This window comes from Elgaria multicarinata, chromosome 5, assembly GCF_023053635.1.
Source record: "Elgaria multicarinata webbii isolate HBS135686 ecotype San Diego chromosome 5, rElgMul1.1.pri, whole genome shotgun sequence".
NCBI lineage: Eukaryota > Metazoa > Chordata > Lepidosauria > Squamata > Anguidae > Elgaria > Elgaria multicarinata.
In genome coordinates this window covers 113,386,733-113,403,929 of record NC_086175.1, presented here as the reverse complement: position 1 = coordinate 113,403,929, position 17,197 = coordinate 113,386,733, and the positions used below count along the sequence as shown (strand labels likewise).

The window sequence follows — 17,197 nt, the reverse complement described above, 5'->3', positions numbered from 1 at the left end:
CAGAACCCACAATTGGCTCCTTCATAGACTGTGGAGCATGACATGCAAACCCAGATTGCTCAGTTGTTTGGGGGCTAAACAATCCAGTCGTTAACAGAACAAACCATCGGTTAACTGCTGGGTTGTTTAGCTCCTAAACAACCTAGGGGTCTGAGTTCACATGTCACACTCCACAACCTATGAGGGAGCCAATCATGGGTTGTGCAGTTTTTAAACCAATGGTTTGTTGTTATGTGCAAACCAGGTCAATGTATGCCAGCTTGAGTTCCATGAAAGAAAAAAATGTGTGGGTAAGGGAGGTTAATATAAACAGAAAAGTTAAAATAAACTGCTCTGGAGAGAGAGAGAGGGAGAGAGGGAGGGAGGTGGGGGAGAGATGGAGGGAAGGAGGCAAAGATCAGGATTCTTGAGACACTGTTTATTTTCATTTGTTTAAACCATTGTAAGTTTATACCTATAGACTGGGTTGGGATTGAATACTCTGAAGAGGCTCATGAAGTGCAAGGAAATAAATTGAGGAGAACCTTGAAAGGGTCAGAAAGAGGGGAAAGTTTCCAGGATTGAGTTGGCCTTCCCAGCCAGGTACAGGTGGTAGAAAAAGTATGTTTGTGTTTAAGGGCATAACATATCTAGAATCATGAGCTAAATGTTCTGAGTGGTCTTACAAAATCATCACCTTATCTGCAAGGCTGCATTAACTTATACTTACTTTTAGCAAATCTTGGGACATTAAAGGCAGAATTAGATTCACCCCATATAAGACAACATCTGCTGCTGATACAGATCTGTTTGTGGCTTGCCCAGGTTCATGCCCCCTAAATACTTCATCTAAAGGGAAAAAAATACATCACCATGTTTTACATTTGCCACATTAAGACAAAAACACATTTAGCATTCCAAAATCCCTTTTTGAACTCCAACCTTAGAAGAGTTCGGTATATCCCGAATGAGCTCACGTCCTGCTTAAAAATGATTACACTAAAGCAAATGCATTCCAGCAAGACCATGTTGATCTTGACTCTGTGTACTGCAGCTGATCTCAAGAATGTTTTCTCTTCAGAGGTACTAAGTAGTACAGAGAGAGGTATTACACACATACCAGTTCTGCATGTTGTGTGTGCACAGCTTGGTACATGTTTTAAAAAATCACTCAACACAATGATGCAATGTATAAATCGTATAAAATCCTAGCTGGTGTATCAGATTCATCTAGGGACTCCAACATGTACAAAGGAATCTGAAACCCTGATAGAAAAGAAAGGAGGGTGACTCTAAAAGGAAGACATGCCAGTTAGAAGACATTCAGCAGTCTACCACATGGCAGACAAATGCAGCTCCCAGTATACTAATTTCATAATGATTATATGTACTTTTGTTTCAAAGGCTTCAGATTTTTAAACTACCTAGGAACAAACTCTTTAGATTTAGTTTAAGGCAACCACGTACTAATAGCAAGCAAGCTGCCCTGTGATAAAACAAATATTTTCAGTTTGAAATACTGGAAGTACAAATCTGAATGGTAACCTTAGTTTTTTCTTACGTCCAAGCACAGTGGAGAGGAAATGAAAACGAAGAAAACTCAGTTTAATATCTCTTATAACATAGAGACTGGGTTTGGATGACACAATAGTCAACAGTGGACTAAATAGTCCACTGTTGACTATTGTGTCATTTGTGGGGCAAAAAACTGGTTATTTTCTAGAAATAACCAACTCCAATTCCCTGGCTCTTAGGATACAAGTGTTTTCAGTGCATTTGTTTAAATATTACATCCCCTGCCTTCCAATTTATCGGAATTGCTAAGCTGGCTCCTAAAATTACACAATATTAAAACATCATCGTTTTAAAAATACCTCAAAAAATACTAAAAAAGGCAAACAATATAAGAAGGAGGAAGGCAACTAAATAACGGAACCCAAGAACAGCAGTAAAAAACAGAACAAAACACCACAATCACAGTTCATTTAAAACATCAACAAATTAAGGTCATTTTAACATGGTGTCTAAAAGTTACAAGATGGGGGCAGGCAAAATCCGTGTAGAGGGAGTTCCATAACCAAGGGACCATGAGAAAGAAGGATCTGTGACTTGATTGCCCTATGCCTAACCTTTCAAAGTGGTTCACCTAAAGTAGGGGTGGGAGCACACAGTCTGCAGGCCAGATGCATCCCTCTGTCCTCTTATGTGCCCCTATTACGAGCAGAGCAGCAGCAACAAAAAAACGTGCATGAGTTTGCTGCCGAATTTCAGCAGCAAGGTGCTACAGAGCCTTAAAAAGATTAGATTTAGCTTGTTTTCAAGCTTTTTTCTTTCTGCTGTAGGATTCAGTGATGACAAGAGTGTGGCCTACTGGGGAGATATGGGAGTGGGAAGTTGAAAGTGGCCCCAGGACCCCTTGAAGTTGACCACACCACCCTAGAAAAAGGCCTCTGGAAAGGATTATCTCACTGGTCAAACAAGTTCACAAGAAAGCAGGCAGTCCTTTAGCTACTCAGAGCTAAAGAGGCAAAAGGCTTTTCAGGTATGAAAGCGGCCTCTTACCTGTATCACTGAAATCTATAAATTCTTTTGAAAGCAGGTTAGTAAGAAGCTCCATGATGAGAAGAAGATCCTGATATTGGTCCTCTTCTGCTGTAACATCTATTCGCTGCCTACCTAAATTATTCTTGGAATATACTTGAAGTAGGGTCAGGCAAGCTTCATACAAATTCATGGCTTTAGACTACAAAAAGAAAAGAAAAGGAGGCTTAATGAAGAATGTAGATCAGTTTTAGCAATAACAGACACAAGTGTAAGAAGCTTACAAATACCATTACAATTTCTATTGTTGTAACGTTCTGTAGGAAATTCTCTTTCCCCCAGACCCTCTCCTGGTACTATGCATTTCTCAGTCTAAGAGCCATATTCAAGTACCTATGTATGTTAACTAGCTGCCACTTTGCAACCCTTATTCAATAAATGCCATATATATTGTCAGGAACCAAAGACTTACCTATGGACACCCTGAGCAATATCCAATGCTGCCCTTGTGCTAGCAGGCATCACTGCTACCTCAACAGGAAGCTCAGCTCAAAGTTGCACTTTCAGAACAGGACAGGTCAGTGGAGTTTCCCGAAGAGAGCACCACTGATTTGTCCCATTCTGGAAGTGGTAGTCTGAGCTAGTTTCTGGGGTTTCACTATGAAGTGTGAGCTTCCCCTTGCACTAATTATTGCACCAACTTGATTGGTGCTGGAGGATTGCCAGTGTTGGACACTACCCCCATGGTATTTTTGAACAACTTACTCTGAACAAATTCCAGAGTTTAGTCATACTTAGTTTTGGCAAAACACAACATACCATCCAATGGTACAGTGAATACTTAACACAATTATTGTAACATATCAGGACAGATAAAAGGACTTCTTCACACAGCGCATAATTAAACTATGGAATTCACTACCACAAGATGTGGTGACGGTCACCAATTTGGATGGCTTTAAAAGGGGGTTGGATAAATTCCTGGAGAAGGCTATAAGTGACTACTAGTCCTATCAGAGGCAGTAAGCCTGTATACATTAGTTGCTGGGGAACATGGATGGGAGGGTGCTGTTGCATTATGTCCTGCTTGTGGTTCCCTGGTTAATAGCTGGTCGGCCACCGTGTGAACAGAGTGCTGGACTAAATGGACCCTTGGTCTGATCCAGCAGGACTCTTCTTATGCCTTCATGGGTTAGAGCTCACTTTGTCAGATATGTGAACTGTTATCCGCAGTTGGCAGATATGTGTTTATTATTACACATATACAGTGAAAATAGGGTGAATGTACAAAGTGAGGTCAGAAGGCACAGCAATGCAAGAGATAAGTGTGCTCAATTACTATGTAGAGGACACATGCAACTGAGATCTCAACAAAACCCTCTCCAAATAGGCAATGAATGGGAAAAGCAAAGAATACTATAGAAAATCACCTAAAGAGGGACATTTTTTCCTGTAGCAATTTCCAGTCTCGACTCAGCCAGTCTGATAATACCAAATTTACATATGAATTCCAACTCAGCAGCTTCATACTGGAGTCTCCCTTTGAAACATTTTTTGCTGAAATAGGGCATTTTTTTAATGTTACTGATTATCTAGGGTCTTTTTTTAAAAAAAAATGGAAACAGAACACAGCACAATTCTCAGCTTGCTCGAATGGCCAGAAACATACAATACAAAGGAGAATCAAAACAGTTGAAAATGCATGAAATTGTTGACATATGTATTTCTAATCTTTACAAACTACACTCCACATCCAGACCACAAGAGTGTATTTGTGGTGGCATTTACCTCTCCAAGATAGCATATTTGTTTATGTGCAACTTCAACAAAAACTTCTATGATGAGGTTAACAGTCTCTGGCGTATTCTTGTACACCTCCATTAGTCCAATGCAATTGGTGAGGAAGTCCATTAGAAAATTAAAGAGAATTGCTACATTGTCTATCTGGGTAGCCTCAGCAATGCCACAAAGTGCCTCTAAGGTGGCAGTGATTTCCTGTTTCACCTCCTCCTCTTGGCAGATCTGCTGGAAGTTCTCTTGGTTTATCACATTCAAGAATCGCTGTTGAAGTGGCTGGAGAACCTACAAGGGAGGAGCAAAATACGTTACAGCTTCTTGTTTCAGCAGTAGTGGTGACAACTGCAGCCATAAAAATTTTAACTCACCCGCTCTGTAACAACAAAGACCACTTATCTTGGACAACACTATACCCCCATAAGAGCCAATCCAAAAGAAGTTTTAAGATCTGCAAATGAGGCCTGGCTTCATCATCCAATTTATCTGGAAGCAAGTCTAGCACGGCCTTTACGAGTTCAGAGAAGGGCAACAGAAATGATCAGGAGACTAGAAACTAAGCCCTATGAAGAAAGATTGATGGAATTTGGTATGTTTTGCTTTGAGAAGAGAAGACTGAGGGGAGATATGATGGCACTTTTCAAATTCCTAAATGATTGTCATACAGAAGACAGTGCACCTGTTCCCTATCATTCTGGACTGTAGGACATGAAATAAGTTACAGGAAGGCAGATTTTGGCTGAACGTTAGAAAAACATCCTAATGGTCAGAGCAGTCAGACAATGGAACTATCTGGCTAGGGAGGTGGTGGGCTGTCCGTCGCTGGAGATATTCAAGCATAGACTGGACAGCCACCTGCCCTGAGCAGGGAGTTGGCCTCAGTGGCCTCAATGACTCCTTCCACCTCTGTTCTATAGTACTATGCATTGTAGCACTTCCACGGGCTTATTTCCCTGTTAAGTGTCATTTTGAAAACCAGTGGAGGCCTTTCTTTTCTGATTTTGGGAATTACTGCCCTTGTTGTTTTTATGGTTTTCTGCTATTAATTTTGCTGATCTTTTCCTATTTATTAAAGCATGTTACCCTACTCTTTAGCTAAAAAAGGTACCCAGAGCGGCTTACACAAGATCAATAAAAACAACGAAGTAGACTGTATCTGCCTTGCTTACAATCTAAAAGACATGGCAGAAAAGGAAAAAGGAATGAGAAGTGAGGAAACAAAGCAAACTCAAAAAACTGTGCTTGATGTTATACTGAATTTGATTCTCTTGGTCCTCTTCTTTTAAGTACTGATTTTGTTCTCATAGAATTGATTTATACTCTGTTTGTTAGCACAATGCTGAAAATGCAGCACTTACATTCCATCAATAAAAACAAGTATGGCATTTGAACACTTGTAATTTTTAATATTTATTTTATTTTTAAATAATTATATCATCACACACGAAGTTATCCTTTATTATTGTTGATATTTATCCGGGGGGTTCTCAGACTAGAAAAGACAGAAGAGTCACCAATATAATTATATTTACTCTATCATACACTCTTCTTTCACAACTAATTTCTGATGATATACGATGGTAGAAGGCAAGAATGGATATTTCTGGATGGACTGTACAAAGCAGACAATTACAGAAAGTGCAAGGTTTACATAGTAGTACATTAAGGCTCGCCTGGCGCCAACGTTGTTATCTTTTCGGCGCCAGGTCAAGACCTTTCTCTTCTCCCAGGCATTTTAACAGCATTTAATAACATTAAGTTTGTTTTAATGGACCCCAGAATTGTTGTTTTAAATGAATACTGTTGTTGTTTTTATACTGTTTTTATGTTTTTTAATTTTTTTGTATACTTTTAATGTCTACTATTTTTAATTGTTGTAAACCGCCCAGAGAGCTTCGGCTGGGGGGCGGTATATAAATGTAATAAAAATAAATAAATAATACATTAAGATGCTCCAAAAGCCATTTCTGTACTGCTAATATTAACTTCCTGCTGTGCTAGAACTAGTATCAACATGAAAATGAAATGTAAAAATGTTTCAATAGCGAAAAAAGGTGATGCAACATTTTAAAACCTTTAAGGGATGCCCATGTCATTCTTCAGGTGCAAAAGGCACTTATGAATCAACATTTCTTATATGATGATATCACTAATGATGATTTCTGAAGCAGAAATAAGACTTACCTCTGTCCAATACTGCTGTTTGGTATCTGAGTCCATGTGAGCGAAACCTCCAAGAACTAAGGCTTTCATTAATGTTCGTTGCACAGAGCTGGACAAAAAGTGAAGAGGTGGATTCCGCCTGGCAAACTGCTTTGCTAAGTTCCACCAGTTTTCACAGTGAATTACTAAATTTGCCCTAAGAACAGAAAGATATTCAAACACAGAAGACAGCAGTTTAACAGTGCATAACAGTTATATTAATAAAGTTTTCGGCTGCAATCCTATGTATGTTTAGACAGAAAAAAGGCCCATAAATCCTGGCTGGGGAATGGTGGGAGATGTAGAACTTACTTCTGTCTAAACATGCCATAGGACTGCACCCTTAAAATTGTAAATGGCCCAGGACTGAGGGATCTGAAGGACTACCTTCTTCAAAACCAAAATTCTCATTCAATTCGTAGGTTTCACTGGAGGTCTTCTCCGGATGTTCTTGCCTCCTGAGATTAGGCAAGTGATAACAAGAACAAGGTCTACTCACTGGTGGCACCCAAACTCTGGAAGCCCCTCCCTAGACATGGTCACCTGGCACTTTTCTTCCAGCTCTTAGGCACCAGATAAAGTCCATCCTATTCTCTTGGAATTTAAATGGCATTTTTAACACACACACACACACACACACACACCATTAAAACTGGATGACTGTTTTACTTTTCTTTTTTATAAGTGCACCAGCTCATTGATATTTGTAATAATCTGCTATTTTTGCTGTTTTTAAATTATTATACTGGCTGGGTTTGCACATCATGCTAAACCACTCTGTGAATAACCAACAGTGGGTTGTTTGTCTGTAGAACAACCCATGGTATGCCCAACAGACAATCGGGTCTACCACAGATTGTTCTCTCCCTCCTTCCCCCCCCCCCCCCCGTCCTCCAATTGGCTCCGTCATGTATCCCAAGCACCTTTGCAGCATAATCCGTCTCGTCTCCTCACTCTAATCATTACCTATTTCATTTGCTACCTTTCCCCCCACCCACTCCTGTGCTTTAGGAGTATGGAAGTGTGTTCACTTCCACACACGTGATAACAAGGGGGGTGCAGAGTCAGTCTTTTGCAAAGGCCTACTTTTGTCTGTTTGATATGTGAAGTCTTGCCTGGGCTACTGGGCGGTACAAAAATGCAAATAATAATAATAATAATAATAATAATAATAATAATAATAATAATATTGCAGCTGTCAACAGGAGCACTGAAGTGCAGTAGGTAACAAACAAGGAAATTGACAAGACAAGGCTGCATATAGGCTAATTTGCACACAGTTGCTGGCTGCTCAGTGTGGGTTGTCATGTCATGTAAGCCCTTTCACAGATTTACTGTTTTATTTATTCTGTAGACTGCCTGTCGCCTGGAAGTAATTATTCTGTGGCTATCTCAAGCCTTTCAGACAGACAAGCAACTTTTTTTTCGTGGCCCTACCCTACCCAGGCAGCCAATTGCTAGATTAACTGGGCTTGTTTTTGTTTTGCTTACTTGAATACACTGCTATGACTCCTTTAGGCTAGTTTAGACATGCATGTTCACAACTTGGTTACTGTAGACTTTACAACTTAAAGCTGAATGTGTAAACTGACAGTAGTAAAAGGCATTATGTTAGTAGCATTATTGGGTGACATGAAAGCTCCTTCTGTTGCATTAGATCTGGGATGACTCATTCACACGTAAAAGTAATAATTGACATGCACATGGGAACCAGCCTCAACTCATTTTAGAAGCCCTGAGCATAGAGCAATCAAGGTAATGAGAATTAATCTTAGACTCTGCTCTCACAAATCATGAGCTACTCGTCAATTGATCCTAGTAATTACTGATTATCATTGTTACCATCATCCTTAACGGAGTTAAAGCAGATGCAACACTAACTGGTTCCACTGAAGGCTTCCCTGCTGAAGCAACAGCAACGTGGTGGAACGACGACAATTTTTGGGGGGACCACAGTGTGGAGAGGAAGAAGGCTTACTGGGTGGTATAGAAATATATCAAACAAACAAACAAACAAACAAACTTCTTCCTCAGCAACCCCTGTGGTTCCAATGCCACTCCTTCTCTATGGTTGCTACCCTATTTCTTTGACTCTAAGACACACTTTTTTCCCCATATAAACATCTCTAAAAATGGGGTGCATCTTAGAATCGCGGGTGTGTCTTAGGGTTTTTTTTCCTGTTGGTGGTACTAAAATTAGTGTGTGTCTTACAATCGATGGCATCTTACAATCGAAGAAATACGGTATTTATGTCCCCAAAACATGCATGTTAATTGCATTCACAGAATTAACTAACATCACATCTAGTTTGGCCCACAGAATTTCTGCCTGCAATGTTGGGAAAGCATTTTTGTTGTTGTTGTTTTGTTTACAGCTTACCTCTCTCTCCTTTCTACCAACGTTACTAGCAACTGAACAGTGTCATTTGCAAGGTCCTGCTCCGAGCTCCACACTGCAAGATTGCTGATTACTTTTTCTAAGAGGTAACCCACAATCCATTGTGCACCCTCAGTGTCAGCACCAAATGCTGTGTTGAATGGCAGGCTTATCTACAAAAACAAGTGATATTTTTAGATTTTAAGAGTATCACAGAATGCACTTTTCATCTTGGCAATTTAAAACACCCAGTATTTTGATGAGAACATCGACAAATTTTCTCCCTCATTTTGTTTTGTTCACATCCTATGTCTGATCTTGGAACACAAAGGTCCACATAGACAAATATCCTATTTTGTCCAAGAACCACAAGCTTAGGAAAACTGCAATTGTATAGGGAGGCACACTATTGCTGGTGGTGTGATAAACACAAACAAAAGCCTATTTTCTGCTCTAAGATTCCTAGCTGTAAGTGCCCAGTGATTTAGAGGCACACAGGCCTGGCCTTCTCTACTCAGGCCTGGCAGAGGAGACTGCACCATTTCAGGCCATAAGTAGGATATGTCATTTTTGAAAGCTCTCCTCATACACAGATTCCCTGAAAGAAAAAGCTAGCACATCAGGGAGAAAGACTCGATTATATTCCCTGCTAGCACTTCAAGAAGAAAGATTCTATGACATTTACTTTTTGCAGGGAGTTTTTTTTAAAAAAAAAGAAGAAAAAAGAAGAGGAGCACTCTAAAATACAATATCCTGCCCGTTAGTAGTACAGCCCATTGTATCACCTCAGGACTCTATCACCTCCTTCTTGTGTTGCATATACAGACCAGGCCAATCATATTTAGGAATAGGGAGCAAGCTCTCTCACACAAGGCCTTCAAGAGGCAGCTGGACAACTATCTGTCAGGGATTCTTTAAGGGGGATCCTGCATTGAGCAGGGGGTTGGACTCAATGGCCTTAGAGGCCCCTTCCAACCCTACCATTCTATGATTCTAAGCAAGATGGGTAGCAGAAGTAATAGCAAATTAATCACAGGACTCACTATTTGACAAACTTGGAAACAGAAGTCATGTAAATGATTTGAAACAAAACAAAACACCACTCTTACATTAAAATAGTTTTACCTGGTCATATAGTTTTTCATCTACTAGGAGATAAGTTTTTGCCCACCGCTTAAGGAACCACACAATATCTTTTCCCATTTGTGGGCTCAGAAGGTGCGTTAGATCTGCTCTTATTGCTCGAGACTCCACTTCCGAAACTCTTAGAATAGAAGACAATAACCTGAAGAAAATTAAAGGTACCATGATTTTTCTCCAGTGTTTTCCTTTTAATGTTATATTGCTCTCTCTCCTGCTCTCTCTTATAGTCACAAACACACACAGGACTGAAATCTTCACAAGATGGCTGAAAATCTGAATGACATGGTCAGCTCCAACAGGCCTTCAGTATGTAAGCTGGTCTATTGCGTTTGGTGCTGTTAATTTTTTTTTTCTAATTTTGGTGTGTTGTATCAGTGTTTTCAATGTATTAATGTTTTTAGTATTATTTTTATTTATTACATATTGTTTTTAACCAAGTTTTAATCTATCTATTTTTAAAGTTCCTATGATTGTTAGCCACCTTAAAAAAACATTTTCTTTGTGGAAAGGTGAGATACAAATTGAATAAATAAATTTCCAGAAGAAAATATTATTTATTAATAATAAAATATTATTAGTTCTCCAAGGTTTCACTAAATGCTAGTATACACTGTCTTTTGTTTGTCTCAGTTGTGAAGCGTAATCTTTAAGATTTAACCTGGTAATCTCAGATTACCGCAGCAAGAAGAATTATTTCTCCAAGTCAAAGACAACGAAGTGAGAATGTTTCTATTGGACCAGTGTCTAAAGTACCTGAAGCTTTTGCTGTGGGAGGGATGTAGCTCAGTGATAGAGCAAATGCTTTTCATGCAAAAGGTCCCAGGTTTGATCCCTAGCATCTCCAGGTAGGGCAGGAAAAACACCTGTCTGGAAACCTGAAAAGCTGCTGCCAGTCAGTGTCAACAACGCTGGACTAGATGGACCAATGGTCTGGCTCAGTATAATGCAGCTTCCTATGTTCCCAAGTTGACAGTATGCCAACTGTTAAGATCTCTAGCTCTTATATTGATTCAAAACTACTTAGATCTGAGTATCGCAGAAGACCGTCTCAGTCACACAGATCTGCAATTTGTATTTATTATTGCAGTGAAAAAACATGAAACCCAAAAAAGGTAGGCCACTTCGCACAATAATATGAGAGAGAGAAAGAGGGTCTTAGCTCAATAGTAGAATATATACTTTAGGGTGGGCCAGTTCAATTTCCAGCATTTTACAGGTTCTGAGGTGGCAGAGTTGGGATAGACTTTTACTCACAATCCTGGAGAGCTTCTACTAGGTAGAAGACAGTGCTGTGCTAATGGCCTGACTTGAGTATAAGGCAAGTCTTTAGATCTCTATTTTTGCAGCTGGACCAGAAAATGTCACTGCAGTAATCACCATAATATTTGAAGGAAAGACTGCATTTGTGGATATGCAGAAAAGGCATCACACACTGGGAAATACTTGCAAAGTCAAATGTGTTTACCATGTATTGTGTGAAGTGGTTCTGAAGTATGCTTAAAGCCCATTGAAAAATCAATGATACTCAAAACGTACTGAAAGTTTTCAGTTGAATGTTACTGATCTCAATGGAATTTACACTCAACTTGTCATGGGATTACACACTTACTCTGTTTCCAGCATCTTATGGTTATATGAGTCTGGAAAGCATCTCCATCTCTTCCCAATTTTTCTTCCAAACCACCGGAAAATGGCAAACACTATTTCTGGCGCCACATTTAAAATCCACGAGGACTCCATGGTCACCTCCTTTTATATTTACTGACCCATGGCCTGAACTCAGGACTTCCCCAAAAACACCCAGACACTGCAGCAGTGTAACACCGAATGACATTTAACCTCAGGGTACAGTTTTATCAAAACATGTATATACTCTTTATCAACTGAAGGACCAAATGCATAGTAAGAAAAACAGTTATACAGAACAGTAGCCTTGAAAAAGATCACAACTTTTAGAACATTATTTTGACTGAAACAGGGGATACTGACAGTTAGTCAAAATACACTATCACTTCCTCAAGGTAAGATCTTGGAAATGGGTATTCCTCTTATAACGGAGAAAAACCCTTCCAGTATTTTGCATAAAAGTCAACTGAACTTCACAGTATTTTAGGAGCATACAATCAGTTCTCTGAATAGCAGCCCTAGTAGCCAATAGCCTGAAGCTGAGAAGATCTCTCTCCATTTTTAATAAAACTTATTTTGTAATTTCATATGGTCTTAGAGAACCTGGATGTATATTTTAGCCCCTGGTCACGATAGCATTTTGAGCAGTCATTTCTGCCTTTGCTTGAGATATTTATTTCAGTTTAACGATGCACCCATGTCTCCTGCAGATGGAATTTCTACACATGTCTACCACAACTCACTTCATTTTCCTTTTATAAACTATTTACTTCCCTGTTCTGACACTCAACCCTCCAGACTTGGAATGTATGTTCATTCCAAGCTGCTTTGCACTGAAAGTTGATTTTAATGTGCAATGCAGAGCTATAACATTTCCCCAGAGCTGAGCAACCTTTAGTTTTAAGTTTTTCCTTGATCATCAGCTCTATGTCACTACGGTCATTTGACATAAAACCTATTTAACCTTCTTCACCCTTTGTGACAGTCACAATGCTATCATGGATTAATAATCTAGGTGTTAGGCCTATCTACCTCTGATTTGTTTTCAATATTTGGTATTAAAATACTAAATAAATTACCTAATAACAGAATCGGTTCTGTTGTACCCTGGAATGGAAGAGGCCTTTTCTCCTGGAGATCCAAGAATTTGAAGCGTTGTATTGATGTCAACCTCAGTTGAATGCTTAATGGAATACTCCATTATTTCTGGAGGTATTAGCGGAGTCTCTCCCTGAGTATCATTAGCTAAGAGGTAGCCTTAAAATTAAAAGCAAACAAACAAAAAAAGAAAGTAGTGACCTCAGGTTACCTAACCTAAATTAAATACTGCTTTAAGGGCCATCACAAGAGATGTTGAGAGCGCTGGCATCAACATTTGTCTAGATTCTATCATATGCTTAAGCTATAACTTGCATTTATGTTACATATTTCAATTTTCTGCATGTGAGAACACAGTCTAAAGGCTACAAAGAAATATATTCACTGGGGTGGGAGGGGGGGAAATACCACAGAATAAAAATACTCATCACCTTGAAATACCATAACAAATGTAAACTAACTTGTATCTTTTTAATAATGCACATTGCAATCTTTGTCACAAGGGAAAGGAGTATCACTAATACTAACTCTTAAATCTGACTTTCTTTTTTTTAATGTTTGCCCTGGGTCTGCAGCATAGGCTAACTTGATATTTTTCAGACATTTCTATAAACCTGGCAGCCAAAATAAATTTACTTCCTTTCCAGAGGGAATTTATTAATAGCTAGGAAAAGTATTGTATTTACAAAACACAAAGGAAGATCTGAGAGAAACAAGTATAACCCTATAAAGAATGAACCTACATATGGTGGGGAACCTGGCTCATGCCAGTCCACCTGGCTCCTGGACCTACCTGAAGTTTGCATGTCTATGTATTTGGGGAAATAGGGCCCATCCGAACAGGAGGTCCATGTGTGGGTGTCAGGTGAGTTTGATGCATGTGCCCCACAGGTGTGTGGCTGGCTGGCATGATCCCAACCCCATCGTAAGTAAACGCAATATCATTTGCGTAGGGCATAAGTCCTTGTTCATTGGAAGTTTTGTCATCGGATGCAAACTTTAGGCTCTCAAGGAGAAGGGTTTAGCAGGCAAATAGCGTATCAACAAAACTTCACAGTAAGTAATTGAATAAGACACTCAGTCTCATAAAACCTTGATGGAAAGTTGTTGTCAAGATATATGTGGTGTACCAGTCCTGCAGCCTTCACCAACCTGGTACCATCCAGATGCAACTCCCATCGTTTCCAGCCAGCAATAGCTATACTTGCTGGAAATTATGGGAGTTTAAGTCCAACACATCTGGATGGCACTAGGTTGATGTAGGCTGCAGGATTGTGGCACTATAGCAGGACTGCTAACTGTTCTAGTGTCCATCTGGAACAAATCTTTTAGGGAGAGAGAGGTAAAACAAATGCTGGCCTTAAATGTGAAGTTTTGTTTTGATTACTGGAAAAAGCAGTTAACATTGGGATGAAGCTCTTGTCTCTGGAGGCTAATGGATTAGGAGTTGGGCTTGACTCCCTGGCTCAAACAACTCCTACTTTGCAGGGGTAATGAATTAGTGAACGAGTGAGATGATGTGAAGCTGTTCATATAAGGAGACAATAAGGTTTATTTGCAGAGGGAGGATATGTGGGGACTGCTGCTGCTGATTCCTTCAACACTTACATCTGCTACATTTATGCTTCCTTCCTCCTTCTGAGGCAGCCCAGCCCCTAGATCCACCACTTTAACAAGCGAAAGACAGGCTATATCTGGGAGAAATGTATCTCCTCATACAACTAGGGGGAGGGGGAGGAAGATAGCTTACATGTCTTGCCAACACCAGGGATGTTAGCCATCCCCTAGCCAGTGTGGGGAAGTCCGGTTTGCTATGCCTAGTCCCATCACCTCAGAGGCTTTGGGGCTTTAGGGTGGTGTTTCCTACATTGTGGTCACGTGCTGGGCAAGTGAGCTTCCCAAACCAATAATGCAGTTGGATGGGATCCCTCTCCAAATATATAGAATGACTCCTCAATTCAGCAAACAAGGGATGATTAGTGCCTCTGACAAAGGGTTGCCATACTCAAATGTCAGAGATAATTATAAAACTTTGGGAATGCATTCGCAAATACACACAATTCTCTTCAGCACCCTTAGAAATTTGTCACCTTGGGTGTTTTGGGGGGTGGGGGAGGGGAGAGGGAATGAATAGAGAGAACCCTTAGACTCTCTAAAGTTCTAGGGGTCATTGGGTGGAAGAAATTAAAGGCTGGCAGGAAGGGGGCTGTGAGCTTGCTGGCCTGGAGTCATAATAGAGAGCTTCGGCTATGGGGCGGTCTAGAAATTTAAATCATCATCATATTCATCATCATCATCTGGAAAAGCTCAGCTCACTGTTGCTGGGCAGGACTAACCTGTGATGAGTTGGGGAGAGAAATCACTCTTCCATCTCCTATTGGAAGAACATTCCAGCCTGGCCTACAACAGTAACAGCAGCTTCACCCCAATGTAAACTACTCTCCCTTATCAACAGAAAATTAATATATTGCTTAATTGTATTGTCCTTTACCCAAGCCTCTTTTTCAATAGAAGCACAGCAGAGGCACGAAGCCCTTTCCCCATTTTTTCCCATTGTACAAGAGCAGCTTTATATCTCCTATTTTGGGGCGGTGGGGGGGGGCGATATGCTATAAAAAAAACCTGCCACACTTCAAAGAATCCTCCTCCTCATTTGAGTGTAATGAACGGAAGGGTGCATCTCTCTGTGTGTAAATTGCATATACCCAACTTTCATAGTTAAACAAAAGCTAACATGTGATAGGTTCCAATGCAGCAATATCAACTGTCCTGTGTGAAGACGTTTCCCACTCACCTGTGACGAGAATAAGCCAATGAATGTCCTCATATAGATCATCAAGTGCTTTATTGTCAATGGATCCTGATCCTGGTGAGCCAATTAACTGCTGATGCCTTTGTAACTGGCCATGAAGCCTCGTCACTCTGTCTTCTAATAGACTGAGGAGAAACATTGAGCAAACTTGATAGTTATTACATTTACCCAGGGAAAGGAGGGATGGTAAAGATGATTACAAAGGATTGTCATAGTTTGGAAATGAGTCAGGCTATACCTTGTAAGGAGAGGTATACAGTGCTCGGCGGCAATTCTTCCCAACATGCCTACGCTGGCCAGCTGGTCAGAAAACTGTTCTCTGTCATCCTCCTGCAGCTCACTTATCTCTTCCTCCTCCCTAGAGGCCACACCGTTGGCAGTCTGACATTTAAAAGAAGTTATAGACACATTACATTGCAAACTTTAATTGTTTATCATGCTTTGCTTTTGGTTTTAAGAACTCCGCTGACTAGTGTGATGCCAATCCCAAGTGAAATAAAATTTGTAGGAGGAACCCATGGAGGAAATACGTTGCGGGTGAGGGGGGAGTATTTACAAAAAAGATGTTATCAGGCCTGTTCAGATGACATGCTAAGCCATGTTTAAGCAGCTAACTCTTTTTCAGCAAATGGTTAGTGAGCATGTTTAAACAGTGGTTATGTAGCCACCATGGTTATTTATTTACTTATTTGTTACATTTATATACCTCCCCATAGCTAAAGCTCTCTGGGCGGTTTACAAAAGTTAAAAACACTAAACATTAAAAGTATACAAAATTTAAGAACATAAAGGAATGGTTCACATGACACACTAAGCCATAATGTTTAGCTCAAAATGCTTAACCACCATGACTTAATGTGTTGTCTGAACAGGGTCATTGCCTCACTATTGCCTGTTAATGGTATTTCCTCTGCCTCTCTCTGTAATATCAAAAATAAACATGGAGAGACGTGCTGAATCAGACTGAACGCCTATTTAGTCTTGTATTCCATTTGCACAACAGCCAACCAGATGTCTAGGGGAAGCTCACAAGTAGGACATGTGTATAACAACACCCCATTGCTCATGTTCCCTAGTGACTGGTGTTGGGAGATACTCGAGGTTCTAGATGGCTACTAATTCAATGGCTATATGAACTAGTTGCTGTCGATAGCTGTATCCCCCATGAACTCGTCTAATCAATCCCCTTTTAAAGCCATCCAAGCTAGAGATGTAAAATTTCTGAAAATTTTGAAGCCATGGGAAAAAAAAATTCTTTTCTGGAACAAAATTGATTTAAAAAAAAAATGGGGGGAAATGCAATATTAGCACTTTTACAGACTGAAAGTCACTTTATTACTTTAGGTACATAAAATGTAATTATGTCCAAGTTGGTCTGGCAAAAAATTGTCCCATTTGGTATATTAAAAGTACAGTGTATTCAAACAATTATTACAAATTGAATTTACTTTTTAAAATGTACTTTAAAATTTTACTTTTTAAAATTTGCTTTTGTAACAAATGGAGCTACAAGTTCCTGAACTGTAAGGAACCTCTTTGGTTTTGCAAGTTTATGAGGAGCAGGCAAAAAACATTTTTTTAAAAAAGCAGAAGAAACCATCAACATTAGTAACAAATAAATGTAT

At 39.8% G+C, this 17,197-nt stretch overlaps 1 protein-coding gene across 3 annotated transcripts in view; it reads right to left on the bottom strand.

Moving 5' to 3' along the window:
• The window catches only part of XPO4 (exportin 4), a 78,067-nt gene that overhangs the window by 7,669 nt on the left and 53,201 nt on the right, over positions 1 to 17,197 (bottom strand). For all 3 annotated transcript variants that reach the window (XM_063127052.1, XM_063127053.1, XM_063127054.1), the window contains 9 exons: positions 15,811 to 15,953; positions 15,555 to 15,697; positions 12,742 to 12,919; positions 10,019 to 10,178; positions 8,897 to 9,066; positions 6,499 to 6,673; positions 4,309 to 4,602; positions 2,542 to 2,722; positions 710 to 828 (listed from right to left, as the gene is read on the bottom strand). In XM_063127052.1, the coding sequence (XP_062983122.1) occupies positions 710 to 828; positions 2,542 to 2,722; positions 4,309 to 4,602; positions 6,499 to 6,673; positions 8,897 to 9,066; positions 10,019 to 10,178; positions 12,742 to 12,919; positions 15,555 to 15,697; positions 15,811 to 15,953 (1,563 nt within the window). The remainder of the gene's footprint in view (positions 1 to 709; positions 829 to 2,541; positions 2,723 to 4,308; positions 4,603 to 6,498; positions 6,674 to 8,896; positions 9,067 to 10,018; positions 10,179 to 12,741; positions 12,920 to 15,554; positions 15,698 to 15,810; positions 15,954 to 17,197) is intronic.